Here is a 27,817-nt window from a genome sequence, read left to right on the forward strand (position 1 = left end):
GGTCAGAGCGCAGGGTCGGCCATTTATACAGCACCCCCGGAGCAGCTGGGGTGAAGGGCCTCGCTCAGGGGCCCCACGGAGTAGGATTCGTCTGCCGGGCCGCGGGATTCGAACCGGCAACCTCCCAGCCACAGGCACAGACCCAGAGCCACAGAGCCGCTCATAGCAACAATCATAGCGTAGAGAGCACAAACGCAGGGGAAGTTCACAGGGAAAGCCAGCTTCACGGAGCTGAGGAGCGGAGGACGGCCAGGCTGAATTCCGATGCAGCTGGGGGTTAAACCTGGGAAAGTTCGTCGAGCGGTTCTCGCTAAGCTTCTGTTTCCTCCTCCTCCGCAGACTGCAAGTACTCCTGCCACCCTCAGTGCCAAGACCGGGTCGCCCTGGACTGCCACCCAGATGGCGCCTCAGCCGAAGGAGTCACTCTGGACTCGGAGGACCACCTCAACAACAACCACCGACCTCTGGTAGGGATCGACCAGGCTGGTCTTTTTCTCCTCTTTCCCTCCTTAGACTGGCTGCATCATTCCCTGCCTGTGGTTGTACTTGGGGGTCACCCTCACCCTGTTCTGAGTCAGAGGCTCAGCGCCATGCGCCGGGCAGGGAGTCGGCCCCCACTCATTACACTACAGCCAGCAGCTACTGTATATCCCAGTTGGCAGCCCCCACTGGAGCCCAGCAGGTGTGAGCCTGGTCAGTACCTGGAGGGGAGACTCCTGGGGAAAGCTGAGGCTGCTGCTGGGAGAGGTGTGAGTGGGGCCAGCAGGGGGCGCTCACCCTGCGGTCTGTGTGGGTCCTCATGCCCCAGTATAGTGATGGAGACGCCATACTGTGAAAAGGCGCCGTCCTTCAGATGAGATGTAAAACCGAGATCCTGACTCTCTGTGGTCATTAAAAATCCCAGGGTGTCTCTCGACAAGAGTAGGGGTGTTACCCCAGTGTCCTGGTCAAATTTCCCCCCTGGCCTTTACCCCTCATGGCCTCCTAATAACCCCCCCTCTCTGAACTGGCTTCATCACTCAGCTCTCCTTAGTTTTTCCCAGGAGTCTCCCATCCAGGTACTGACCAGGCTCCCCCATGCTGAGCTCCAGTGGGTTGTCAGTTGTGAGTTGCAGGGTGATGTGTGTGGTAACACACACACACCCAATTAAAAAAAAATAAATCCCATCAAGGGAGTGCTATGTCATTGAGCAGACACCCCAGACATGTTGTTGAAGCCGATACTCTGGCATCTTTCCAAAAACTGGCTGGATGAGATCCTCCTTTATTTGCACAAAGAGTGGTGGGAGTGTGGAACAAGCCACCCAGCCTTGTAGTTTAAGCTAATATCCTGACCTCTTCCAAGAAATGGCCTCCTTTCTTGGTCTTAATGTTCTTATGATCAAAGGAAAAAAGAAACATTCTCATCAATATAAAAAAGTGGAATTTCAGGGTCAGAAATGTGATAGTAAAACAATCCAGTTCCTCTGATAATTTCATAAGGTGCCTTTTTTGTGCCGAGAGTAAGGGGAGAGTTCAATTTGCCAATCAATAGGACCCCCGATCTTATTTGGGACTGGTTTCCTAATTAGTGTTTCCTTTTCAGTTCTGTAACAGCAGAAACTGCCAACAGTTTTCCTTTACACTTTGATTAATAAGCTTGTATGTTTTTATGCATATAGTAGGAGTATCCTGTAGGCTATAACCTCACCAATTCTAAAGTTCACCTCATATTCAGAAGGTATAAATATATATATATATTGGCATGCATCCATTTACAGTTCTCTGCTGAGTATGATCTCCCTGTATTACAGGCTGGTGATAATTTAGGTTCTTTTCCAGAGGTGTTTAGACAGCTGTTGACCCGTTAATGTTAATAGTTAAGGAGGGTTCAAAGCCAGTGTCATTAAACAGAACGGTTGTGTCTGCTGCTAATTGCACGACCTACTTAGTAATATTCCCTCGGGACAATGTTAGGAGGCACCTGGGTCTCTGTACAAAGCTAATTACAACATCTGTCACTGGGATCAAACGACTAGGTTCAGTACGAGCTGCTGGGATCTGTCGGTGCTCTCCTGTTTTATCTTTTTAACCCTGCGGAGGTTTGCTGGGAGTTCTGCTCTGGAGCCTCTGTTTTTTTTTTGTCATGCGTCGCAAGCTGATTTAGTGTCTCGGCGACCTCTCTGTGTGAGAACGAGCCAAGCTTGTTTTCTGCTCAAGATGCCCCTAGCTTGACCCCCTGCGCTGTCCATCCAACATTAGGAAGAGACGTGGCACTACTATTTAAGAGATACTTCAAAGATCCTTCTGTGGAGGGGATGTAATATAACTACCGAGCCCAGACAGAGAAGGAGGTGTAGCAGTAGAGGTCTCAGTTCCCCTTACAAAGTTAATGGCCATAGTAGGTCACAAGAGGCGAACCACATATGTTTCTCAGACCAGGGCTATTCAACATGCAGTCCTTCTGACTCCTGTTATTCATCAATTAAATAATGGCAGGAGCTAATTAATGGCAGGGGGTGGTGTGGTGGCAATGTGCCTCAGGATCTGCGGTTGCCGGTTCGTATCCTGAGCCCCGCAGAGGAATCCTACTCCGTTGGGGCCCCCTGAGCGAGCCCCTTCACCCCAGCTGCTCCAGGGGCGCCGTATAAATGGCCGACCCTGCGCTCTGACCCCCAGCTTCTCTCTCTGTCTGTGTGTCTCATGGATAGCGAGCTGGGGTCTGGGAACAAGACACATTCCTCATGCAAGACATTGTATCTGGCCAATAGAGTGGTCTGATCTTAAACTCAGCTGGAATGAAACCCAGCAAAAGCAGTAAGTGTCTGTGGCCAACAGGGGTCACTGTTTCACTATTTAAATTGATAAATGATCCTGGAAAGGAGACAAGAGATAAGAGCACACGGACACCAATCCTTTTTTCTGTTCTCCGGGATGTTTTAAATGTATTAACTGCTTTTTATAAATGTATTTCTTGCTTGTCTTTTGAACTCTTTCATTGCACCAGTTAAAAGACGAGCTGAAATACACGGCTTTAGACGGGGAACATCCATGAACTGGATTAGACGCCTCCTTTCGTGCGTAACTGTTCCTGTCGCTCTGTTTTTGCAAAAGAAAAGAAGAAAATCTCTGATCAGGAGAGTTTGACCCAGGTGCTTGTGTGATTTTAAAGAGTTTTAGGAGGACCTGTACATGCAGAGGAGGAGCGGTTGAAATATCCGTTGTTAAAAACGCTATCATGCGCTTTTTTTTACAGTTTGTTGTTTTACTCTCCTACGAATAGTGTGCTTGCATGTTTTGTTCTGTCGTGCAGATCTTAGAGGTGTATTTACGTGGATTTTACCCCTGTTATAGTTGTAGATCTAACGAGTTAGAGAAATCATAGCACTTGAATTTACGGCTTATGAAGTTTATTTTTTTTTAAAAACCAACGACCTATTCACCTATCCCGTTTGTACTGGAACACAAAATAATTGAAATCTATATTGAATCCGTCTACTTTTATTTTCTTCTTTTTTTTTAATTGGATACAATAACGTGCAAAAGATCGGGTCGCTGTATAATTGTATGCGTTTGCTTGAGATTTGAGCTTCCGGTGGCTTCAAGCGTATTCAATAGACTATCGCCAGCGGTTGCGCGGTGCTAGAAATCGGGCTGCTGTCAGTACGCCTTCAAAAACGATCGGAAAACGACATGAGAAGACCACCCCCAAAGAACCGCAGCAATTCGTGCCCTTTTCCTCCGTGCCCGGTGACGCACGCCGGCGTGGGCAGTCACGGCCAGGGCGCGCTCCCGGAGCGCCGCGCTGAACAGCCAGCGCCGTGCCGTGAAACCAGTTTGCCCGCAGCGTGCGGTGAGCTATGCGGGCTCGGACAAACCGAGCGCCGCAGAGGCCCCGCCGGTACAGCTGTGTGCAAAAGAAAAAAAATTGTAGGCTCCCCTCGCCAAACTGTGCGTTTTCAGCGAATCTCTCGGTGGGAAGAAAGCTGACACAACCTCTGCGTGGCACAAACACGAACAAACGCTTTAGCTGCTGACTTTCCTCTCTCTCTCTCTCACACCCGAAGAAGGCTCCACAGCCGAAACGTGTTTCTTTCCCTCTCTCCTCAGCAATGGAATAGACCTTGAACTTGTTCTTTTGCAGCTCCCTACTTGAACAAACTGTCAACAGGACGCCTGTCTGCGACTTTTAAGGCACGGCCGGTATTGGAAATATTCAAAATAATAAAACGGTGAAGATGCCGAGTGAAAAAGTCTGGGCACCCTGCCAGTCAGCACTAAGTGACACCTCCACTGGCAGAAACCACAGCTTCCGAAGGTTTCCTGTAGCCAGCTAAGAGTCTTTCTGTTCTTGCTTTTGGAAGTTTCTTCCCCTTACTCGGCCTTGCAGGACAGAAACCGCCTTAGGTCTCCTTGCAGTCACTGCAGGTCTGAGATCTCCCCCACAGCTGTTCAACACTATGCAAGTAAGAATCAATTTCAATATTTCACCTCTTCAGTAACATTCATACTACTGTGTATCTCACAGACCCAGAGCTCCGACTTCATTGAAATCAGGCTGTTGCGACCTCAGATGAGCCCTTTTGAGCAAAAGACTTAATGCACAAGCTTTCTGTGGTGCATTCTTACACGCAGCCAGTAGCTCTTATGGCAGAAGTTGTACAATATATTGCAGTACAGCACAGTAAACACAGTGTAATCATGGTAAAACAAGGAAAGCACAGAGGTTTGGTAAAGCACAGCCATCGGCAATCTCAGCCAAGTGGAATGCTTTATGGGAAGAAAAGTGTAAGTCTAAACCACAACGAGAGGCACATTAATCCCCTGTACGGTTGTAGTTTTCATCAGAGGATTTGGTTGCTTATCTGAATCTGTATCTGCTCCTTACTGGTCACTCAGCTGTTGGGGCCATGAAAACAGCTGACACAAATCTGCTTACGGCAGCACCTGAGGTTGAGAGCAGAGACCAGGGCCGAAGTAAAATCTGTGGAACTTCATTAGAAAATAAGACAGATGAAACTTCTTTCCATCCAGGTCCCGAACTTAGCACGAAGAGGTTTGTGTTTCAAATTTCAGCTGATCATCTTGTGCTGCCAAGATTAATTAATCATCTTCATTAATTAATAATCAATTAATAATTGCTAACACTTATATAGTGCTTTTCTGGACACTCCCCTCAAAGTGCTTTCCAGGTCAGGGGGAATCCCACTACCGCCACCAGTGTGCAGCCCCACCTGGATGATGCTCCAGTCCTCTCACACACACCAGCTCTCAGTGGGGAGGAGAGCAGAGGGATGGAGCCAGTTCAGAGAGGGGGGTTATTAGGAGGCCATGAGGGGTAAAGGCCAGGGGGGGATTTGGCCAGGACACTGGGGTAACACCCCTACTCTTGTCGAGAGACACCCTGGGATTTTTAATGACCACAGAGAGTCAGGACCTCGGTTTTACGTCTCATCCGAAGGACGGCGCCTGTTTACAGTCTAGTGTCCCCGTCACTATACTGGGGCATGAGGACCCACACAGACCGCAGGGTGAGCGCCCCCTGCTGGTCCCACTAACACCTCTCCCAGCAGCAGCCTTAGTTTTTCCCAGGAGTCTCCCATCCAGGTACTGACCAGGCTCACACCTGCTGGGCTCCAGTAGGGCTGCCAGGTGGGAGCTGCAGGGGGATTATTGCTGCTGGTATCTGATCAATCTTGTAGAAAATAGAGGATGTCCTTAAAAAGCAGACAGATGAGCACTCACTGTCTGAAACAGCTGGAACCAACTAAGTTCATGAAATGTATCCAGTTTTTTTTATCATGTTTTCTTCCATCTTCTCAGAAACATCATAGCAACATAACAACTTGAGAATGGTTACCAACAAAAGGAAGCTGTTTAGCCCATCAGGCCCGTTTCGTAGTGAGTAGTTAATTGATTACAGGTTCCCATATGGCCTTTCTGAGAGAAGTGAGGGTGTCAGTTTCAACAGTATGGCTGGGCAGCTTGTTCCACGCTCCCACCACCCTCTGTGTAAAGTACTGTCGTACTTGCTCTTCCATACAGTTTCCACTTGAATCTTAATTTGGAAAGACACTTTGCAAGCAGTCTAACTACCCACGAGCCAGATATTAAAGGCCGTTTTTAAAAACCCCGACCTCTGTTTGTCAATCTGTAAATTTTAATAATAGCAAAACAGCCTGCAGCCGATGCACAGATAGCAGCTTAAATCAGAAAACCTTGCTGCTCCATTTGGCTTGTACCCAGTTCTTTATGACTTTTCCCAGTCATTTTTATCATCGATGATGCAGATAAAATTACAGAGAAATTCAAACCAATTCACATTTGATTTACAACAACAGGCACGAACAGAGGCGGGAGACCTCAGTAGTTTGGATATACAAGAATTCCGTATTTCAAATGAAAAATGACTGCGCGGTTTCATATTCTTAGACAAAAGAGCAGACCAAAACCATAATTGACTACAGCTTTGTGTTTTGTGGCTGTTTATCTTTCCATTGGCAGTAGAGGTCCATCTGGGCTGCAGAAAACAAGATTAAAATTGAGCTACAGTGGCTCAGTGCAGGTTAGTGCATCTATGCCACGCTTGCAGGAGACCTGCGTTTGAATCAGGGCGCGGGCGTCTGTCTGTGTGGAGTCTGCATGGCTTTCAGAGGTGTGCTCTAGTGTTCTTCCACCTCGCACAGGTGGAGACACACCGATAAGATCTGAGCGGCTGAACTAGACTTGTCCCCCCTGCCTCCGCTGCCCTCTGGGGGCAGTTGACCTGCCCAGCGGGAGACAGTGCTTTCGCCCCGCCCTCTGCACGGCTGGGATAGCAGGAGACGGCGCTCGTCAGCGTAAGCGTTTTTTTTTTTAACAAAGGCCCGAACTGAAAATTCATCTAAACGCTAAACTAAAACTTCAAAATGAGGATGAGGTTTCAAGTTGATATTCAGGATGCGATTCACGGGGGATTCTCGTCTTTCCGAATTAAGGATCACTCATCCAGGACGTGAACCGAAGCCCGCTCTTTGCAACAAGAGTGGTGGGTGCCTGGAGCTCCCTGACCGTATTGTAGAACCTGACGCTGCGAGATCCTTGAACAGTCTGAGGAGTTTATTGGAGTGCTTCGTAGTGAGCAACCGAGCGGGCAAAAAAAAAAAAAATTGACAGCGGTTCTCCTCTCGTGTGTGACGTTCTTATACTTTTGCGGCTCCAAATGGTCAGGTGTCAGATGCCGAACAGCTGCGAAAGTTCGCGTTGTGTTATCATCTTAATGGACAGATGAGCCCCAGCTGTGACGCGCTCGATTTCACGTCCTGCTGGCGCTGCTGCTAGGACTCGAAAATGCTTATTGGGGGGGAACCGAACTGCTCCAGCAATAGACCCATCAGCTATTGATTAATCCGTCTGTCAGGCGGGCAGTCACCTTCCTGTGATCAATGAGAATCTGGCTGACTGGTCGTGATGAACCATTGGCGCCGGCTCGGTGGGTTCTGCTTGCTTAACCCCTCCCCCAGTTAATTCGAGTTAATTAGATGGCTCTAGAAAGATATGAGGCGTTCTGCAATAAAGTCAGATCCAGGAGACGGGAGCTTAAGGTTGTTTTTTTTTCTGCACATGCGGAATCTGTATTTGGCCAGAGAAGGTTGGAATCGAGCATTCGAAAGTTTGGACCATCATACTTGGACAGCGAGCGAGCGATTCGTCTTTCGACACCCCGTAATCACAGAGATTTGTTTCCACTCACATTGGGGGGAAATATGAAATATTAAAAGACGCTAAATAACGTCACTAGCAGGAGCGCAATGGCGTGGGGAAAAAAAACAACAAGAAGTTAAAACGTTGTTGCTCTTGATGGAAGCCTTAATTCATTTCAATACTTTTATTTTTTGTGTTAAGGCGTGGGAGGAGAAGGGAGGAAATGCTTTATTCAACTGTTTTAAGTGGGCCCCCCCGCCGCCACCGTGATTTGAAAAAACGTCCCTCTGTCCCGCAAAGCGGGAGAAGGCGCGCCTTGAGACAAGCGTAGCAGAGCCCACCGAGAAGAAAATAAAAACGGCGTTACTTGTCGATGGGCTAGAAAGACTCCTCAACTCGGCGGTGTCGCTTTCTAAACGTGGGAGACGAGACATTAGAGAAAGAGAGAAACGTTGTCTAATAGGAAAATAAGCGCATGTACACCACTCCGCTTACTGATCTGGTGTGGTGTTTTCGAGGCTGGGCGGCTGAGAGCACACGACAGCGTTCATTTGTGGTGCATGACGTCAGCCATTCCCATAATTGGCAGGGGGGGATTCTGTGGCATTTTAACGGCCCCGTCTTTCTAAAGCGTGGGCTTTTTTGTCGACGCTCTTCGTCGGCTAATAAGCTCAATCATTCCGTTGGTAATGCGCAGGGAGGCAGGGCACAAAAGCACATTGTGCTGCGCGTCCCTCAGAATGCACGGCTTTTGAGAATGCAATGCCGTTTTGCCCACTTGCTCCACCCACAGGTTGTAGGTCTGACTGCAGATCACCCCGCGTGGTTCAGCTCAGTTTCAGTTTGTTTGTCAGCTGCACGAGTGAGCAACGAAATGAGTATTTGCACGTATCGGCTCCAATCCAGAGACAGGAAAGGAAAGAAGCTCGTATATCGCGATATGAAATACCCCCGACAAAATGCCCGGCCCCTATGTCGCGACATGGAGTCCATATGTTGCAATAGGACATACCCTGACAGGATATGCTGACACCATATTGCGACACGTCCTATCTGGGTATATTATGTCCTGATATGAGACCTTTGTTGCGACAGCGGTGGCATGGAAGCAAAGCGCCAGTCGCGATATATACTGCCGCGATATACATGCGTTATACATGAGGTCCCTATCATGACATGCTGCGGAGGTCTTGTCGCGATGGTATCCCACAGTTACGCATTTGGCAACGTGCCTTAGAAACTAAAAAAAAACATAGATCTTATAATCACAGTGATTTTATATACATTACAACCACAGGTTTATGTCATAGATGGTTAACTTGTCGGCAAGCGTCATGTCTTAGTATATTATTCACATCTAAGGAGGCTCGTATGTTTATGGATGTTGATTGTCTTTACAATGTCAAGGGTGCGAGCTCAACTGTAACAGAGCGCTTGAACTGGGCAGACGGGGTCACGGGAGGCCAAAGGCACCGTGCACGGTCACGCGATCACCGGAAAAACAAGGCGCTATATCTCGAGAACGAAAGCCGCACAAACGCAACTTTCAACGGCACAAACTGGCGCAGACGCAGCCCTAACGAATGAGGTGGGTTTCATCGTTTGTGCTGTCTGTGTGGGGGTGGCAACTTCACGGAGCTCGGTAGAAAGTGTACAGTAATTGTTCCCAGTGCCTGGCGCGTTTTTACTTCAAATGCACAGCCCTTTGATAGTCCTGAAGAAGACACCGTTACGCAAAATGAGCGACTTGGGGCGCTCATCCAGCAACCGGCTCGCGTTTCAAACGGAGGGGAGGGGGGTCTTTTTCATAGGTTTCTGGCAGAGCCGAACAGGTCCCCCGAGGTAAACGGCCGCCCCCCGTCGCCTCGATGAGACGCGCACCTGAGTGTGACCCCTCTGGAGATTATGGCGGTTTAAACCGCCGGGTGGCCCTTCTTCTGCTGGCTGGTGCCCAGCGCCTAATGGGATCGGCGTGATCCTCTTTGTTACCCCGCCGCAGGCCGCAGGCGTTACAGTAAAATCCGAAAACCTGTCGAGGCCGTTCAATGTCTCTGTCCTGCCGAGCCTGAAAGATATAGAACCAGCTGGGCACTTCGTAGCAACTCAGAATCTACATTCTGAAATATTAATAAATTATTCAGAACTTGGAGCCTTTCTCCCTCATCGTCGGATATTGACATTAGGCACCTCAATTAGACATGTGGTAATTTTTTTATCTGCTTTATCCAGTATAGAGTAGTAGGAGGAGCTGGAGTCTATCCCAGCAAGCAGTGGGTGCAAGGTGGAGTACACCCTGGAGGGGACATCAGTCCATCACAGAACACACACACACACCAGGGCCAGTTCATCACAGGACACACACACACACACACACACACACACACACACACACACACACACACACACAGGGCCAGTTCATCACAGGACACACACACACACACCAGGGCCAGTCCATCACAGGACACACACAGACAGACAGACACACACACACACACACCAGGGCCAGTCCATCACAGGACACACACACACACCAGGGCCAGTCCATCACAGGACACATACACAGATACACACACTGTAGAATTGAGTCCATTTCCCCAGAAGCCAATTCACCCACCAGCACGCCTTTCGACTGTAGTAGGAAACCCACTCGAACACAGGGAGAACATGCAAACTCCACACAGACAACACCCCTGGAATTGAACCCAGGGCTGCAAACCACTGCTGTGGACCACTGTGCCACCGTGGCCAGTTTAGAAGAACCTGCCAAATTGCTCACTGAAGAGACAAATTCCTTTTCCTCCAGATGTGGAACAGTGCCACTCTGTTGTCTGTTGTGGAGGCCCTGTTTACATCGAAAAGGGGTAAATGTGAGACTATGAGCAATGCATAGCAATACAAACCTAAATTAGGATTTCTGTGCTTTCAGTTCTTTCAGTTCAGGTCAGTTTCAGTTTCAGTTCTTTTGTCTTAGCCGGAGGATTTTACATAACATGTATCCAGGGTGAGAACGAGAAATGTCTAGACACTGAAAAGGAAATAAAGTTTCCTTTATTCAAATTCATCTCAAATTGCAGGCAGTCGGTATTGGAGGTAATGCATGGGATCACACTGAGAACCATTTGATGGACAGAGAACAGAGAACAGACAGGGATGTTTATTTTGGATGAAATTAAAAGAAATTAAATGTCAGCCACCTGAGGTGTATTTACAGTAAGATCACTCTATTGACCAGATACAGTGTCTTGCATGAGGAATGTGTCTTTTCTCAGACCCCAGCCTGCTCTCCAGGAGACACACAGACAGGGAGAGAAGCTGGGGGTCAGAGCGCAGGGTCGGCCATTTATACAGCACTCCTGGAGCAGCTGGGGTGAAGGGCCTCGCTCAGGGGGCTCAACGGAGTAGGATTCCTCTGCCGGCCGGGGGATTCGAACCTGCAACCTCCCAGCCACAGGCGCAGATCCTGAGCCACAGAGATTATTAGAGCACATTTGTTGCTCTAGAGTGTACTGTATTCCTGGATGGATTGGAATCCTCCAGAGTCTCTATAGAGTAGTAGACTAGTGTTTACTGTTGGAAACTGTGTGCCAGTAGGTCTTGGAGGAGACCAGAAAGATGCATCTGTCAGTGAAGAGAAGACTGGCAGTGGAAGGGTGTGCCAGGGTCCTATTACTACTCTGGGACCAAGACTCTTCCTAGTAAAGGGAAGACTGAACATACAGTAGATGGAAGGGCCAGGGGTTAGTTGATGCTTGCCAACCACCAACATTGGGAGCTCCATCGATCATTAAGACAAGAACTACCCTCTGCTATTTCAGCCCTGCTTTTACGATATTTTTCCTTGATCTTTAAAATACCTTTGGAGAGACTTCTACCTTGTTTGTGCAGTTATTTGTACAACTATATAATGTATAGTCAGTCAGTCTGTGTTGTTTCTCAAGATAACACAGATTACAGAAATCCTAAAACATGCCCACCGTCTAACCCTTTGAAGGTTCCCGTGGCTATTTAGAAAGTGAGTGATTGAGTCATACCAAATCAGAGATGAAAACAAGGAAACTAAATGGTTTCCGCTCTGCCCCTGTGGATCTAGGGATGTGACGTTAGAAATTGTACAATGCACTACTAAGGCCAAGTTTCATAAGATGGTGAACAGTGTCGGGCGCCACATGACAGAAACGATACGCCTGCTCTGGAATCAGCCCAGAGAGCAGTGACCGTGTTGACAAGGGATGCCCCGGTGTGGCAGGCGTGAGTCCTTTCAGTGGAGGAGAGAGGGCATCTGGCTCAAAAGCACGAGCCGGAGGACAGAAGTGGAAACTACAAGGGACTGAAAACAGGAGGCGCCTCTCTTTACGCAAAGAGTTGTGGGGGACTGCGGCCATGCTGTTGAAGCCCACCAAGCCATGTTGGTGAAGCCGATACCCTGGCTTCTCTCCAGACACAGCTGGATGAGACCCTCCAGTCCGGACAGGAAGCACGTCTTTACACCACAGGTGGTGGGAGAGTGGAACACGCTGCCCAGCTGTGTTGTTGTAAGCCGATCTCCTGGCTTCACTCATGAAACAACTGCCGGAGTGGCTCAATGGGCTGAACAGCCTCCTCTCTTTAACACCTACATTCTGGTGATCTCTGTAAAGATCCTATTTTATTACACGCGAGAAGCTCCTCATTTTTCTGATTAAAGAGGTGTTAGTGGGGCCAGCAGGGGGCGCTCACCCTGCGGTCCATGTGGGTCCTAATGCCCCAGTATAGTGACGGGGACACTAGACTGTAAAAAGGTACCATCCTTCGGATGAGATGTAAAACCGAGGTCCTGACTCTCTGGGGTCATTAAAAATCCCAGGGTGTTTCTCGACAAGAGTAGGGGTGTTACCCCAGTGTCCTGGCCATATTTCCCCCCCCTGGCCTTTACCCCTCATGGCCTTCTTATAACCCCCCCTCTCTGAACTGGCTCCATCCCTCTGCTCTCCTCCCCACTGAGAGCTGGTGTGTGTGAGAGGACGGGAGCATCATCCAGGTGGGGCTGCACACTGGTGGGGGTAGTGGGATTCCTCCTGACCTGGAAAGAGCTCGGAGTGGAGGGTCCAGAAAAGCGCTATGTAAGTGTAAGCAATTATTAAATGATTAATTATTAATGATAAACCCCACAACCCCGAACACAATCTGTTGCACCGGTGAGCTTCCACAGGGAGAGCTTTCCTTTGACCTATAATTGCGCTGTGTACTGCTGACATCGGCGTACAGTACTGCTGAGTTGGTGTTACAGTGTGCAGGTAGATTTACTTGAGATCATTTCCTGAAGGTCGCCGCATGAGTCATTAGTGCAAATATGGGAGGCCCAGTCTGCTTTCCTCCAAAACCTCTTATCAGCGTGGCTATAAATAAGTAAATGGAAATCTGTTTGGTGGCCTCTGTAATTATGTTTGCTTTGCTGCCTCATGTAACAGAGGGCTGGTCAGAGGAAAGAGGGGACATTGGGCGTTCAGTGGTTGGAGCCAGGTGCACTGGGAAATGCCAAAGCAGGCGTGCTGAGGGCGGGCCACACTGTGCATTAGGCCCTTATATTGTCAACGTGAGGTACTTATGGATCGTAGCAATGTGGAACCATAAGGCAGCTGGCAAGGGTGTCATTATTTTTGTCAGAAATACAGGAAATACCCTGGTGGCAGCTGCTGTCCAGGGAAAGGTGAAATGACATCACGAGGTCTTTAATTCGCTCTGGGGTGGCTGGACATTAGGCCCTGACCCTAACCCAGACCCGACCAGTCGATCCATGAACCACACCCACTCACAAACAAATCAATCGACCGAGCAACTGATTGACCCATCCATCAATCGATCAGCCAGCCAGTCAATTAATCCATCCATCCATCGATCTGCCAGCCAGTCAATCAATCAATCAGTCAATCGATCAGTCAGCCAGTCAATCAATCAGTCAATCGATGAGACAACCCTAGAGAGTTGGTACTTCAGTAGGTACTTCCCTACTTAAATCTGGAAAATGACAGGGCAGCAAATGACCATGTTTGAACCCATTCAGGTGGACGTCCTGTACCCTCTGGGTCGCACACGTCCTCGCATCCGCTGGACGTCCACAGGGCTAAACCCCCTGGCCTCCAGATCTTTACCAACCCAGGTGACACGCCTGGGCACCATGTGTGTCTCTGACTTCTGCTGTCCATGCTTGGGCAGCTCTCACACGTGAGACTGCGCTTCACAAAGAAGTGGAGCAAAACTGTTCCTAAAACATTTACTGGACAACAGTGATGGCTGTTACTAGCTTTCAGACACCATCCATTCACCTGTTTAATAACCACTTTATCCAGTTCAGGAACGCAGGGGGAGCTGGAGTCTATTCCAGCAAGGAACGGGCACAAGGCAGGGTACACCCTGGATTGGACACCAGTCCATCACGGGATACACACAGACACACACACTCACGCCTGGGCCAGTCCATCACAGGATACACACACAAACACACACAATCACACCAGGGCCAGTCCATCACAGGATACACACACAAACACACACAATCACACCAGGGCCAGTCCATCACAGGACACACACAAACACACACACACTCACACCAGGGCCAGTCCATCACAGAACATACACAGACACACACACTCACACCTGGGCCAGTCCATCACAGGACACACACACAAACACACACACTCACACCAGGGCCAGTCCATCACAGGACACACACAGACACACACACTCACACCTGGGCCAGTCCATCACAGGACGCACACAGACACACACTCACACCAGGGCAAGTCCATCACAGGATACACACACAAACACACACAATCACACCAGGGCCAGTCCATCACAGGACACACACACACACAAACACACACACTCACACCAGGGCCAGTCCATCACAGAACACACACAGACACACACACTCACACCTGGGCCAGTCCATCACAGGACACACACACAAACGCACACACACTCACACCAGGGCCAGTCCATCATGGAACACACACAGACACACACACTCACACCTGGGCCAGTCCATCACAGGACACACACACAAACACACACACACTCACACCGGGGCCAGTCCATCACAGAACACACACAGACACACACACTCACACCTGGGCCAGTCCATCACAGGACACACACACAAACGCACACACACTCACACCAGGGCCAGTCCATCACGGAACACACACAGACACACACACTCACACCAGGGCCAGTCCATCACGGAACACACACAGACACACACACTCACACCTGGTCCAGTCCATCACAGGACACACACACACAAACACACACAATCACACCAGGGCCAGTCCATCACAGGATACACACACAAACACACACAATCACACCAGGGCCAGTCCATCACAGGACATACACACAAACACACACACACACTCACACCAGGGCCAGTCCATCACAGGACACACACAGACACACACACTCACACCTGGGCCAGTCCATCACAGGACGCACACAGACACACACTCACACCAGGGCCAGTCCATCACAGGATACACACACAAACACACACAATCACACCAGGGCCAGTCCATCACAGGACATACACACAAACACACACACACTCACACCAGGGCCAGTCCATCATGGAACACACACAGACACACACACTCACACCTGGGCCAGTCCATCACAGGACACACACACACACAAACACACACACTCACACCAGGGCCAGTCCATCACAGAACACACACAGACACACACACTCACACCTGGGCCAGTCCATCACAGGACACACACACAAACGCACACATACTCACACCAGGGCCAGTCCATCATGGAACACACACAGACACACACACTCACACCTGGGCCAGTCCATCACAGGACACACACACAAACACACACACACTCACACCGGGGCCAGTCCATCATGGAACACACACAGACACACACACTCACACCAGGGCCAGTCCATCACAGGATACACACACAAACACACACAATCACACCAGGGCCAGTCCATCACAGGACACACAAAAACACACGCACACTCACACCAGGGCCAGTCCATCACGGAACACACACAGACACACACACTCACACCTGGTCCAGTCCATCACAGGACACACACACACAAACACACACACACTCACACCAGGGCCAGTTAACCCACCAGCAGGTCTTTGGACACAGGTACACGAGTACAGGGGAACGTGCAAACTCCACACAGACAGCACCACAGTAGTTGAATCAGGGCCCCAGCATTATTGTTAATATTATTCTTGTTTAATTTAGTATATGTTAAACATAAAGAAGAATTGCAAACCCTACGTATGATTTTAAAGAAAGAGCCCGATTTAGCAGATTCTGACGATGCTTGTAACATTTTAAAATAAACAACAGTGACCCCGAAACAGCCGGGCGGCCGAGCTGTGTAAATTTACCTCGAGGGGTCAAAGCTCGGGTGTTGGACGGATCTCGATCGGTTGCTATCGCGACCATTTACTTCTATCACGCGGCCCTCGGCTCTCGGTCCAAGCGGGGTTTAGCAAAGGGCACAGGCTTGGAGCGGCGTGCAATTTTTAAAAACGTTTCCAACAAAGAAAAGCGCACGTCCCGCAAAGCGTCGGACTGCATCCGCGCTGTCCTGAGTTCTTCATACGTTTTTGCGAGCTTTGGTTGCTAACCCGTTGTTGTTGTTTTTTTTTTACGCGTGGCAGCCAGTGCGTTCCCGAATTTGATGTCATTTGGCGATTTGCCGACTTTGGCCGCACAGGCCAGAACTTTCTCCCCTGAACGGCACCGCTTCCCTGCCCTCTGACGCTCTGTCCCGTCCTGTCACTGCTCCAGCCGCCCGGGCACCGCCACTTTCTCGTAACTTGTCATTTTCTGTGCCTGTAATACCAGTGACAGGGCTTTGCTCCCAACAGCACGGCTCCCAGTCAGGGGCTGCCAAACCACAGCTTGTGGGAAATAAAAACCCCGCGGAACTCAGTATTTCCTGCTGGATCTTTCCTTTACTGTGAGGGAATTGTATTGTACCGTTGTCTGCTCTGTACTGTGCCTCGCCGAGGCGCTGATGTTACCCTCCTTCGGGAGATGGGAGGGAGTTTTGTGTATGAAAATTGGCTGTTCTCTCGCTGATGTTGTCTCCTGGCCCATGAAAGTCCTCCTACGGTCGATAACGTTTCCAAGAAGCTTGAAATATCATGAGTTTATTTTGCCCTGTGTACAGTACAGGTAGATTGGGAATAAACACACAGGACAATAAATACTGACAATAAATACAACAGGAACTGTGGTAGCTCCAGTTTGTGTAACAGGTCCCACAGTGGGTGGGATGAGATTTCCAGTACTGCTTGGCAAGACCTGTTATGTGTGCTGTGTGGTTTTGGGCTGGTTCATTCTGTGACATTTCTTAGAGACATTTTCATTTTAATGCAGCCTGGTGGTGAGCATCCCTGCCTTGCAGAGCAGAGGGCCCTGTGTTCAGTTCCGGACCTGGGGTGCTGTCTGTGTGGAGTTTGCATGTTCTCCCCATGTTCACTTGGGTTTCTTCCGAGTGCTCCAGCGTCCTTCCACAATCTAAAGACATCAGGAGGAAGGTTCATTGACTTCTGGGAGAATTGGCGCTGGTGCGAGTGTGTGTGTGTGTGTTTTTGTGTGTGTCCTGTGATGGACTAGCGTCCTTCCCCAGGTGTACCTCGCCTTGTGCCAATTGCTTGCTGGGATAGACTCCAGCTGCCCTGTAACCATGAATTGGATAAAGCAGTCACAAAATAGATGGATTTTTTTTCATTTTAGTAAATGATCCGGAAGTCAGACAAAAGTTACTTACCAAGGATTTCGAATATGAGATAAAAAACACAGAAGAACAGAACTCGGTCTCCAGAGATAGCCGACACTCTTGAAAAAAAATATTTAAAGGAGGATTCATTCCTAACAGTGAATTACTAATAATGAATCAGTCGTTGTGTTGAAGCTTCCCGTTCTGTAAAAATTGGAGTCTTCCAACTTCCAAATCCTGTTGTCCCCATCCGGCCCTTCAAGATGTCAAGAATACTAAAAAAACCTCCAGAAAAAAAAAGAAGAAATGTACGTCACCTATGAGACTGCTTTCTCAGTGAAACGTGAACTCATTAATCCGATACCTGCACTCCAGGAAAGAAGAGAAAGACAGCTCGCTGTATTTAAGTGAACAATAATACCAGTGTTACTAAATTATACATCAATAGAATCCCCCTGTAGTGGAAATGGGTTTTCACAGATAGAAGCTTAAGCCCTTGGACAGGAAGTAAGTCACCCTTTTAAAATTCTGCGCAGATTTACGCAGGACTTGAAAGAACCTAAAGTGAAACATAGGAAGGTTGAAAAGAAGGATCTGGCCCCTGAATATCTTTCAAATGTGGATTCCGACGAGAGTGCATCAGACAGCATGACAGACAAATGCGCTGTATTGTATGTTAAACATGGATTTCCTTTTGTTTAGCTGCAGGCTCAGTCTTCCTCAGTGATTGTTTTCGGTTCACCTCTCACAGTTGCAGTGTTATCTACCCATTGTAATCTATCATCTCTTTATGACCTGGAGTGGTAATGATATAGAAGAATAGGTTCCTCCTGATTAAAATGACAGTGGCGATTCATCATGCTCAGCGTGGCTCCGAAGTTTGATGGCGTAACAGAGTATTTTGTTGAATTAAACGTATACTGCTTCGAAGCACAGGATGTGTGTGCCGGGGAGAAATGCATCCCTTATCAGATACGATGGATTTTCGGCAGAACAAGACTAGATCTGACCTGCAGCAGGTCATCTTTTTAGTGCTCTGTAAACACAGTAATCTTGTCTCCTAATGACTTCCTGTTTGTTCTTTTAACTAAGTTACTCCTTTGTTTCTCTTTGAGTTGCAGGCAGTGCAGCATTAATGTTGTCTGGTGTCACTTTGTAAAATTAGATTCATCGGAGGACGTAAAAGGGTATAATGTTGACTGCTTTTCATGTGTTTGATGTCTTGTAACTGTCAGTGTCTTTTTAAAATCTGATTCACCAGATCTGTGAGTCAGTGTATTTAGAATATATTGTGCACTATTGCTCATCATGTTATAAGACACAGTTATTGTTACTCTGGAATCACAAGGGGGTTGAAGGATCTGAACCTTTTCAGTTTTGAACAGGGCAGACGATGACCTGATTCAAGTCTTCAAAATCCTCAAAGGCACCGTCGATGTCAACCCAAATTATTTATTCAGAAACTGCCAAACAAGAATCAGAGGACACACTGTATGTGGAAGCTACAAGGCAGTATATTTAAAACTGAGAACGGGCGCCACTTCTTTACACAAAGGGTGGTGGGGGTGTGGAACAAGATGCCCAGCCATGTGGTTGAAGCCGATCTCCTGGGTGGATGAGCTCCTGGGATCAGTCAGTTACTACATACCAAATGGGTGACATGAGCCAAAGATATCCTTATGTTTTTCTGGAAGATCAATGCTGGGAACACGGAGGGGTTTCTGTGTCTTTAGGGGATTGTCTTTCGAACAGTTCCACACGCCTGCGCTTGAACACTGGCGCTGTTAGCGTGACGCCGCTGAGCTGGAGGGGAACCATGCTGGACATTTTTGTCCAGAGAAATGTCCACCCTCCCTGTAACGATAGGTTCTGAGAAGGCCGACGCCACCTTGCCCGCTCCTCCTCAAAACGTTCCCTCATCGGCAGGCCGTTTCGTGTTCGCCTCCAGCGTTTTCTGTTCGAGCCCGAACAGCGTTTTCTGTTCACAGACCTGATTGGAAGGGGAGGAGAGACAGGTCTGTGGGCGAAACAGGTGGGGAGGTTGAGGGTGGCACAGTGGTGCTGTGGTTGGCCTTGCTGGGGCCCTGGGATCAGTTCCGGGTCTGGGGATGCTGTCTGTGTGGAGTTTGCATGTTCCGTCTCCTCCAGGTGCTCTGTTTCCCTCCCCGCAGTCCCAAGACATGCTGGTGGGTCACTTACCTTCTGGGATAATTGGCCGTGGTGTGAGTGTGCTATAAAATAAAGTTTATTATTATTATTATTATTATTATTATTATTAATGCAGATAGCACCCCAGGAACTGAACCCGGGACCCTGTGCTCCTTACCACTGCGCCACCCTCTCTTGCTAAAGTCAGAGCTTCGCATCTCGCAGAAAGGGAAATGAAAACGAAGCCAGAAGCTCGAGTGCTTTTCAGGCGGCTCTGTGAGAGATGCTTTTTTGGCAGGGAGGTGGGGAGACAGCTTTGAGGCAGAGGGCACGGCCCCCCCATGACTGGCCGACTGGGAAATGCCTGGGTCTCCCTACCTCTCCGGCTGTACTCGTTCGGGGGGGTTTCAGTTCCAGCCCAGTGATTATTTCCGGAGATGTATTCCCTGCATTATTATGCCTTGTGGTCCGTTGCTTGCTGGGATAGACTCCAGCTCCCCCGCGGCCCCGTACTGGATACAGTGGTTAGAAAAGGGAAGGGAGGGCTGGATTTATTCCCTAAATGATGCCTTTGGGGTTGTTTTTAGGGGTTTGGACGGCTGGCCGCGGGCGGGCTATTTTTAAGCCGATCTCGGTGTTGGTTTCGTCCTCTCACCAACCCCACCGCGCACAGGGGTGTGGTGTCACTTGGTGATTGACTGCAGATGTTCCATGCCTCGGCCCTTCATCCCCCGGTGGACGATTGGAACGCAACAGGCTCGTCAACACAGAAGGGCCGGCCCTTCGCAAAATAACCTCCATCGACCGCTGGAGTTCAGCCCAGGGACTCACAAGTAAAGCGTTTCATGTTTTTTTGCCCGAGTGCAGTGGTTTGGAAGTTCACGGCGGCTAAAAATGTCTTGTGAGCTCCGTCTTTGAAGGGTAACAGCAACCCTCGTGCAAAAAAGGGGACAGAAAGATGAAGCAGGTGCTGATTGTTCCTTTAAAACTTGGCTCTTGATGGGGGGGAATGCTCCTGGTGCAAATAGACAAGAACTCAAAAATCAACAGAAAATAAGAGAAGACCGATATAGAAAATAAGAGTAGAGGAGTTTACTGAACACGCACAGTCCAGCAGATGACACAGTATGACAGACAACAGCACACAATGTAGACGGTCCATTCCAGAACAGTACAAAATGAATGGTATATAATGGTAGCACTGTAGTATTGCTGGGCACTGTGGCGTAGTAGTTAGCGTTGCTCCTCACTCCAGTCCCGTACCCAGGAGGTGCTGTCTGTGTGGAGTTTGCATGTTCTCCCGGTTTCCTCCCACAGTCCAAAGACAGGCTGGTGGGTTAATTGGCTTGTGGGAGATCTGGCCTTGGCTTGAGCGTGTGCGGGTCCTGCGATTGGACTGGTGTCCCATCCAGGTGGTATCCTGCCTTGTGCCCGTTGCATGCTGGGATAGGCTCCAGCTCCCCCCCACCCCCCGCGACCCGGAATTGGAAGAACTTGTTCAGGTCCAGTACAGGATCGCAGGGGGGGGGCGGAGCCTATCCCAGCAAGCCACAGGGGCGAGGCAGGGTACACCCTGGATGGGACACCAGTCAATCACAGGGCAGACACACACACACACACACTCACAACAGGGCCAGTTTTCCCAGAAATGAATTAACCCACAGGTTTTGGCCTGCAGGAGGACACCACTTCCTCTTTACCCAGTCAGCGTGAGGGCGAGTGTTCCTCGGACTGGGGGTTGCTGATGGTCAAGGCCTCTAGGTTTTCCTGCCACTGTTGTTTTGTTGTTTTTGTCCTCGAAAGTGTTTGCGCTGCATTATCGAAAGACGACAACAACGCCAACAACAAGGAAATAAACACTGAAGCAGAGCGGTACTGCGCACCCCAAGCTCGGCGTTGGCGCTGGTGCCAGTTTGCAGATCCCAGAAACCGGTTTTTAATGATCCTAGACGGACCGTACTTTGGCCTGGGTAATGGAGAGGAGGGGTATTGGGATAAGGGACTGCCTGAGGATTCGTCCCATCCAGCTAAATTCCGAGCCCCGAGACCGACGGGTTTGGATGTGGCCGCAGCGCTGGGCTACACCCTCTCGGAAAGGGGGAGGATGGTGTCGGTGGCGTTTTTCTTTTTTTCTCCCAAACTTTTCTCTCTCTCTCTCCTTTTTTTTTTTTTTGACATGCCTTTTGGTTTTTGTATTTTTAGTCAGTCGGCAAGTCGGGGCAAGATGCAGGAGAGAAAGAGGCTCAGTAAGCTGGCTTTAGTCTGCTGCTTGTTTATTGAGGTAAGTGCTGGCACAGAGAGAGAGAGAGAGATCTCAGTTGATCTGGCAGCCCAGTATGTGATCTCCTGTCCCAGCCTGAGGAACAGTGAGTCCGTCTCCCAATAATGCTCCAGCCGCCTACAGAATATGTCGATATTATATAATATGTCTTAGTTGTAAATGTCTGTAACATGTCTGTAGATTTTATTTTACTTCTATTTTTTGTTTTGTTCCATGTTAATTTTATTATTTTTATTTGCTTTGGCAACACTGATTGTACCTATCGGTCATGCTAATAAAGCACCTTGAATTGAATTGAATTGAGAGAGAGAGAGAGATCTCAGTTGATCTGGCAGCCCAGTATGTGATCTCCTGTCCCAGCCTGAGGAACAGTGAGTCCGTCTCCCAATAATGCTCCAGCCGCCTACAGTAGATGTCAATATTTTATAATATGTCTTTGTTGTAAATGTCTGTAATATATCTGTCGATTTTATTTTATGTTTTGTTCCATGTTAATTTTTTTATTTTTATTTGCTTTGGCAACACTGATTGTACCCATCGGTCATGCTCATAAAGCACCTTGAATTGAATTGAGAGAGAGAGAGAGAGAGAGATGCATTTTCACCTCAGCCTGCTACCTTTGCCCTTCCAAAGAGGACAGCCCGCGTATTAGAGGTCAGCACGGGTGTCTTGCACCTCAGAGCTTGCCCGCAGGGCTCCGGAGTCTTCCAGCTCTCCTAACCAAGGAGATCTTTTCTCTTTAACTGGCCTAGCCCGGCCATTTTCTCCCCACCTTCCTTTGCCAGACGCGTGTTCCAAACGGGATTTGCATTGCCGTCCCTACAAAACCGGTTTTGTGGCGGTTTGCTTTGTTTTGCGCCAGCGTGGTTTTCCTTTCTACGGTGCCGACTTGTTGTTGTTGTTGTTGTTGTTTTTAAATTCCTAACCCACTTGTAGTTTCGGAGGGGGGGCGGCAGAGGCCTCGTTCTTCAAAAACAGAAAAGAAAAGATCTCGACGCGTGAAAAGAGAGAGAGAGAGGGCGCCTGGTGTCTGCTCTCCTGGGACTCCACCTATAAAATCCGAGCCGAGCCTTCAGACATTACCGGCCGGGCGAGTCCGTCCCTATCCGGGAAGCGATCTCGGCTGCTGTGCAACAGGCAGGCGCACCGCGGATTGGCCCGGCGGCCTGGATGACTTCACCCCGGGCTGCGTGGGTGTGTCCTGCCGAGCCAGCGAGCTCAGAGGACGGCCTGTCGAGACAGCGGTCGGTAGGGACGGGAGTTTTTGGGGACCCGCTGGCGAGAGGGTCTGGGGGAGCGGGGATCCGCTGGCTCGCTCGTTTGCCGAGTTGACTTTACCCGAGGAGTATTTTTTATTTTTTTTTGGGAGGGGTGGTGGCAGGAAAGGTGGAATTTGTTTTTTCAGAAAAGGAAAGAAAGTTCTGACAACGCCGGCTGGAGCGTGTACAGTAGCCCAACGCGCAACAGGCGGCCCTGTGACCCCCTGTACCGGCGTGGAGTGGGGTTCGTGTAGGCGTGGAAGACTCTCTTCAGAGACACCCACACCTCGGCCGTCCCCCGTCCCCCCTCTTTTTTAATTTTTTTTTAAATTGGGGATCTTTGGATGTCGCGGCGCGCTAGTGGGGGAAGCGGAGCCGACTCCCCCAGCGGATGACGTGGGCGAGCACGATGAGCAGCGGCTACAGTAGCTTAGAGGAGGACTCGGAGGAATTCTTCTTCACCGCCCGGACCTCGTTTTTCCCCCGGCCCCTGCGCAAGCCGGGCGCCGCCCAGGTGAGTGCGTCTTCGCCGGCTGCGGCGGCCGGACCAGAGCGCACAGCGCAGAGCGCAGAGCGCACAGCGCTGCCCGAGCGACGGAGCGGGCGCAGTGGTGTGCGCACAAACACGCACACGCACGACGGTGGTGTTGGGTGGGTGGGTGGGGGTTGCGGGTTCGCGTGTCCCGGGTCGTCGCCAGCATACGCCGGGGAGCAGTCGGCTGCTGCTGCTGCTGGGCACCTAAACTTGTAGTCTCTAGTCACCTAAACTGGGTCTGAGTCCCCCCCGGATATTGTGGGACACTACTCGCGGCGCCGCACGCCCGTCGCCAGGTTTCCCGAGTGGAGACGTGAGAGGGGAGGGAAAAAAAGATGTTTCACCTCCCCAACCTCCTAAAAAATAACAAATGTGCAAAAGTGTCAGCAGAAGTGAGTTTTCCTAGCTAACGCGTTTTTAGAGCGGACCAAAAAAAAAGTGGTTTCGCCAGACAAGAAGTTTCGGGTTAATGCTCTCGGTCGACAAACTGACGATCGCTAGAGCTTGCTTACTGCAAGCGACCCAGGGGTTCCTACTCACCTCTTAACTGGCGTGAGAAAATATATATTTTTATAAAACTTTGTTTATGAAGCATTTTCTCCCTCTCTCTCTCAAAAAAAAAAATAAAAAAGGCCAGACAATTCACAGTAATCACGAACAGGCCCGCCGCCCCTGCCGGTTCTCGCTGCGATCAGGAGCGATGTGTATTGTTTTTTTGCCTCGTATTTATTGATGTTTACGTGTGAATTAACATCATCATGTACACAAAGCTGCGGGTAAATGCAGCGCCTCACTGGAAGTCTTCAGTCCCATTGGAAACCGGAGGGATACGTAAAGGAATTACAATGCTGTTAAGGGACAGGGGGACGTGGGGATTTGCAATTGACGCATTTGAGTTGAATCGGGGCAGAGTTGAGAAAGTCTGCCCAGGTGTGGGTGCTGCTTTTTTTTTTTTGTAAATAAAGGGTGCGGGCCCTTTTGTTAATCCGTGGAAACCTCCAAACCGAGGTCTCTGAAAGTTCACATGTCACATGCAGTCTCTGTGTTGACGGGTTTATATCGTTTAAAAAGCGGGGAGGGTGCGGCGGAGCTGTGCCCGCCACCAGCGCCGGCCCCGTGGAGGTCACACTCGGGCATCGTGACGCGGGACCAACCCGAGACCAGGGGCTGCGTTATGCCACCCGTCCCACGCTTAGCCCGCCAGGGACCCAGAAGGTGGGGTACTCTGGAGACGTGGGTGCGCAGGACGCGTGGATTCCGCGTGTGGCAGTGCCTCCTTCGTGTAGGAAAATGACTTTGGGAAAAAAATGCACCCCCATCGACCAAAATGTCGATTTTTATTTTCTCCTGCTGTAGGGTTAACCATTCTATAAGTATATTGTCTTGATGCACTGTTTGCACTTTGTTTTGTTTTTGTACACTTGTTTTACAATCGAGAGACTTTCAGTAAATAAGAATTCCATTGTACCAGTACCGATTACATATGGCAATAAAGTTCTTCAGTAGTTTTCGCTTATGGTCCCGAAGGTGGACTCTGTGTCTTTGGTGAATGTAAGGAAGGTGGAGTTCACTAAATAGTGACTAGTGCTGCATCTCTGCTGACACCATGACCTCAAAGGGTTTTGCAGGCGCGAGCGTTTTGCAGACCTGGTGCTGGACGTCCCGAGAGCACAGCAGGCCAGAGAGCAGATATAAACGAACTTTATTTTATATAGCGCCTTTAAAGGTGGCTTCTTCGAAAGCGCTTCACAGAATGACAACAACAATAAATAAAAAGAATCCACCAGATAAAACACAATGACAGCACACAGAGGAGACCGTGGATGGTGGTACTAAGTACAGTAGGAGCAGAGGGGTAAAGAACAGAACCAGTTCAGTAAAGGCTTTTCTGAAGAAGAAGGTTTTGAGTCTGGAATTGAAGGAGTTTAGAGAAGGTGACTCTCTGATATCCTTGGGGGCATAACAAGAGAAGGCCCTGTCACCCATAGAGTGTAGATGGGCCTGGGGGACAGTGAGGAGAGCAGAATCAGAAGAGCGAAGGTTGCGAGGTGGGGAGTAGGGCAGTAATAGTTCAGACAGGTACTGAGGGGCCAGGCCATGCAGAGCCTTATAGGCGAGCATGAGGATTTTAAAGTCCACACGGAATTTGCCAGGAAGCCAGTGCAGGGACTCCAGGACAGGAGTAATGTGACCACTGGCACTGGACCTGGTCAGGATTCTGGCTGCGGAATCTTGGACATCCTGCAGTTTGTTCAAAGCAGATCGAACCCCGCCCCCTTAAAAATTCTCTAGATGTGGTTATTGTACAAGGGGACAGGTCAGGTCAGCGTGTTTTTAATGAAAGATCAAAGTCCGGAGTGGACCCCGATAGGCCATCCCACAGAGCGAGAGGGTGTCGCGTTAGTTTAGGGGGATTTCAGGGTGGTCTGCACCCGAACTAATTGCCGGTTTCGGTGGTTTCCATTGAAATCCCCAAACCCCCCCCCCCCAAGGTGCTGAGAAATTCTTGTTTTCTTGATTGACTCGCGATACCAGTTTTACCTGCGTCCCGGATTTGTCTAATCACAGACCCTTAAGATCTCTGCAAGCGAGTCCTGCCAGCGTTTCCACATTGTATAGCGGTTTAGTCGGAACGAGAGTGACTTCAGATTCGCACTCTTTGCTGTGCGAGTTAACGTTCTCATCGTCTCCTCAAACCATCCTGTTGGACTCCAGTCAGACACTCTGTGCACTAGCTCTTGAACACCTGTATGTCTGTCTGTGCAACAAGGCAGGAGGAGAATGTTTGCAGACCAGTTACTGCAAAGGTCATTTCCAGTGTCTTAACCAAAGTACCTGTTAGAGCCTCACAGTACTTTTCAGTCTAGAAACTGCTGCAGACTTAATTGTATTTGTACTTGGTGTGCCCTTTATGGCACTGTGGTGCAAGTGTAGTGTGCATGCTTGAAAATACGATGACAGACTGCTATGTATGGTATGGTGGAAAACAGCTGTGATGTTACACTGTGAATTTCTGATTATAATGTTACTGTGCAGTATTTAAAGCACTGTTTTTAAATTCTCAGGATGACTTCCATGTATTGAATTTTGTTATGTAGGCAGGGAGTGGGCCGCACAGCTGCCTCACAGAGCTGGGGTCTATTCCGGACCTGGGGTGCTGTTTGTGTGGAGTTTGCATGTTGCCCCCTTCCCATGTTAAAGTGGGTTGTCCTCATGGTGCTACGGTTTCCTCCCACAGTCCAAAGACATGCTGTCGGGTTTGTTGGCTTCCGGGAGAATTGGGTGTCTCTGTGGGTGTCCTGTAATGGACTGACGTCCCACCCAGGGTGTACCCTGCCCTGTGCCTGCTGTTTGCTGGGATAGACTTCAGCTCCGCCCTTGACCCGGAATCGGACAGTTTAGAGGATGTTATGCAGGCAGGTATCCAGACAGCTTGCGACAGTTAGCAGGTTTTTCAGCTCTAAATCATTCCCTGGACAGACATACTGGTCATTTCTTTGGTGCATTGGAAACAACAGTCCTGCTCGCACTACAAACCTGTCTGTAATGTGTCTTGATTTTTTTTTTTACAACTGTACGTGTTAATAATGGAGCTTCCACAGTCGGGAAGAGAAAAATCCAGCTGGACTCTTTTCGAAGCTGAGCTTGAAAACTCACTAGGGACTTACAGTTTATCCCACGAGTCCTTGTTTCGTTTGGTTAATGGTTTTTTTTTTATTGCATTTGTTTCTACCTCATCGCTGTGTACGGCGTCCTGGGTTCAGAAAGGCCCTTCCTAAATACAAGTTGAATACTGCTACTAATAATGTAGCTAATAATAATAGCTAATAATAGTAATTCGTGCGGATGAAGGCATGACTCTGTCGGACTGCGGGGTCTCTCCACTCTCTCCTCAGTGCTGATTGGCTGGCGCTTGTGCTGTGGTTTGGCTCTGACTGGCCGCGTTTCGGATGAGGAGTTCCAGAGCAGCCTGCCTTACTGTTTACCACATCAGTACTATGGAGCTTCACTGATCTGAAAACATTCCTTAATCGTGCGCTGTTCCATGCCAGAAAGGGGGTACCTTTATTCCTGAAGGGGAGGGAGTCCCTGACCCTGGTTCTGGAGAGTGCCGGTCCAGTTAGTACAGGGGTCTCCGACCCTGGTTCTGGAGAGTGCCGGTCCAGTCACTACAGGGGTCT

At 49.3% G+C, this 27,817-nt stretch overlaps 1 protein-coding gene across 4 annotated transcripts in view; it reads left to right on the forward strand.

Annotated features, from left to right (window-relative positions):
• The window catches only part of rassf3 (Ras association domain family member 3), an 84,294-nt gene that overhangs the window by 23,327 nt on the left and 33,150 nt on the right, over positions 1-27,817 (forward strand). For 3 of the 4 annotated variants that reach the window (XM_069192026.1, XM_069192027.1, XM_069192028.1), the window contains exon 2: positions 340-467. In XM_069192026.1, the coding sequence (XP_069048127.1) occupies positions 340-467 (128 nt within the window). Of the gene's footprint in view, positions 1-339; positions 468-22,522; positions 23,616-27,817 lie in introns of those variants that run through there. The other variant, XM_069192029.1, reaches the window with a different exon arrangement.

The sequence above is a fragment of the Lepisosteus oculatus genome, chromosome 7, assembly GCF_040954835.1.
Source record: "Lepisosteus oculatus isolate fLepOcu1 chromosome 7, fLepOcu1.hap2, whole genome shotgun sequence".
Lineage (NCBI taxonomy): Eukaryota > Metazoa > Chordata > Actinopteri > Semionotiformes > Lepisosteidae > Lepisosteus > Lepisosteus oculatus.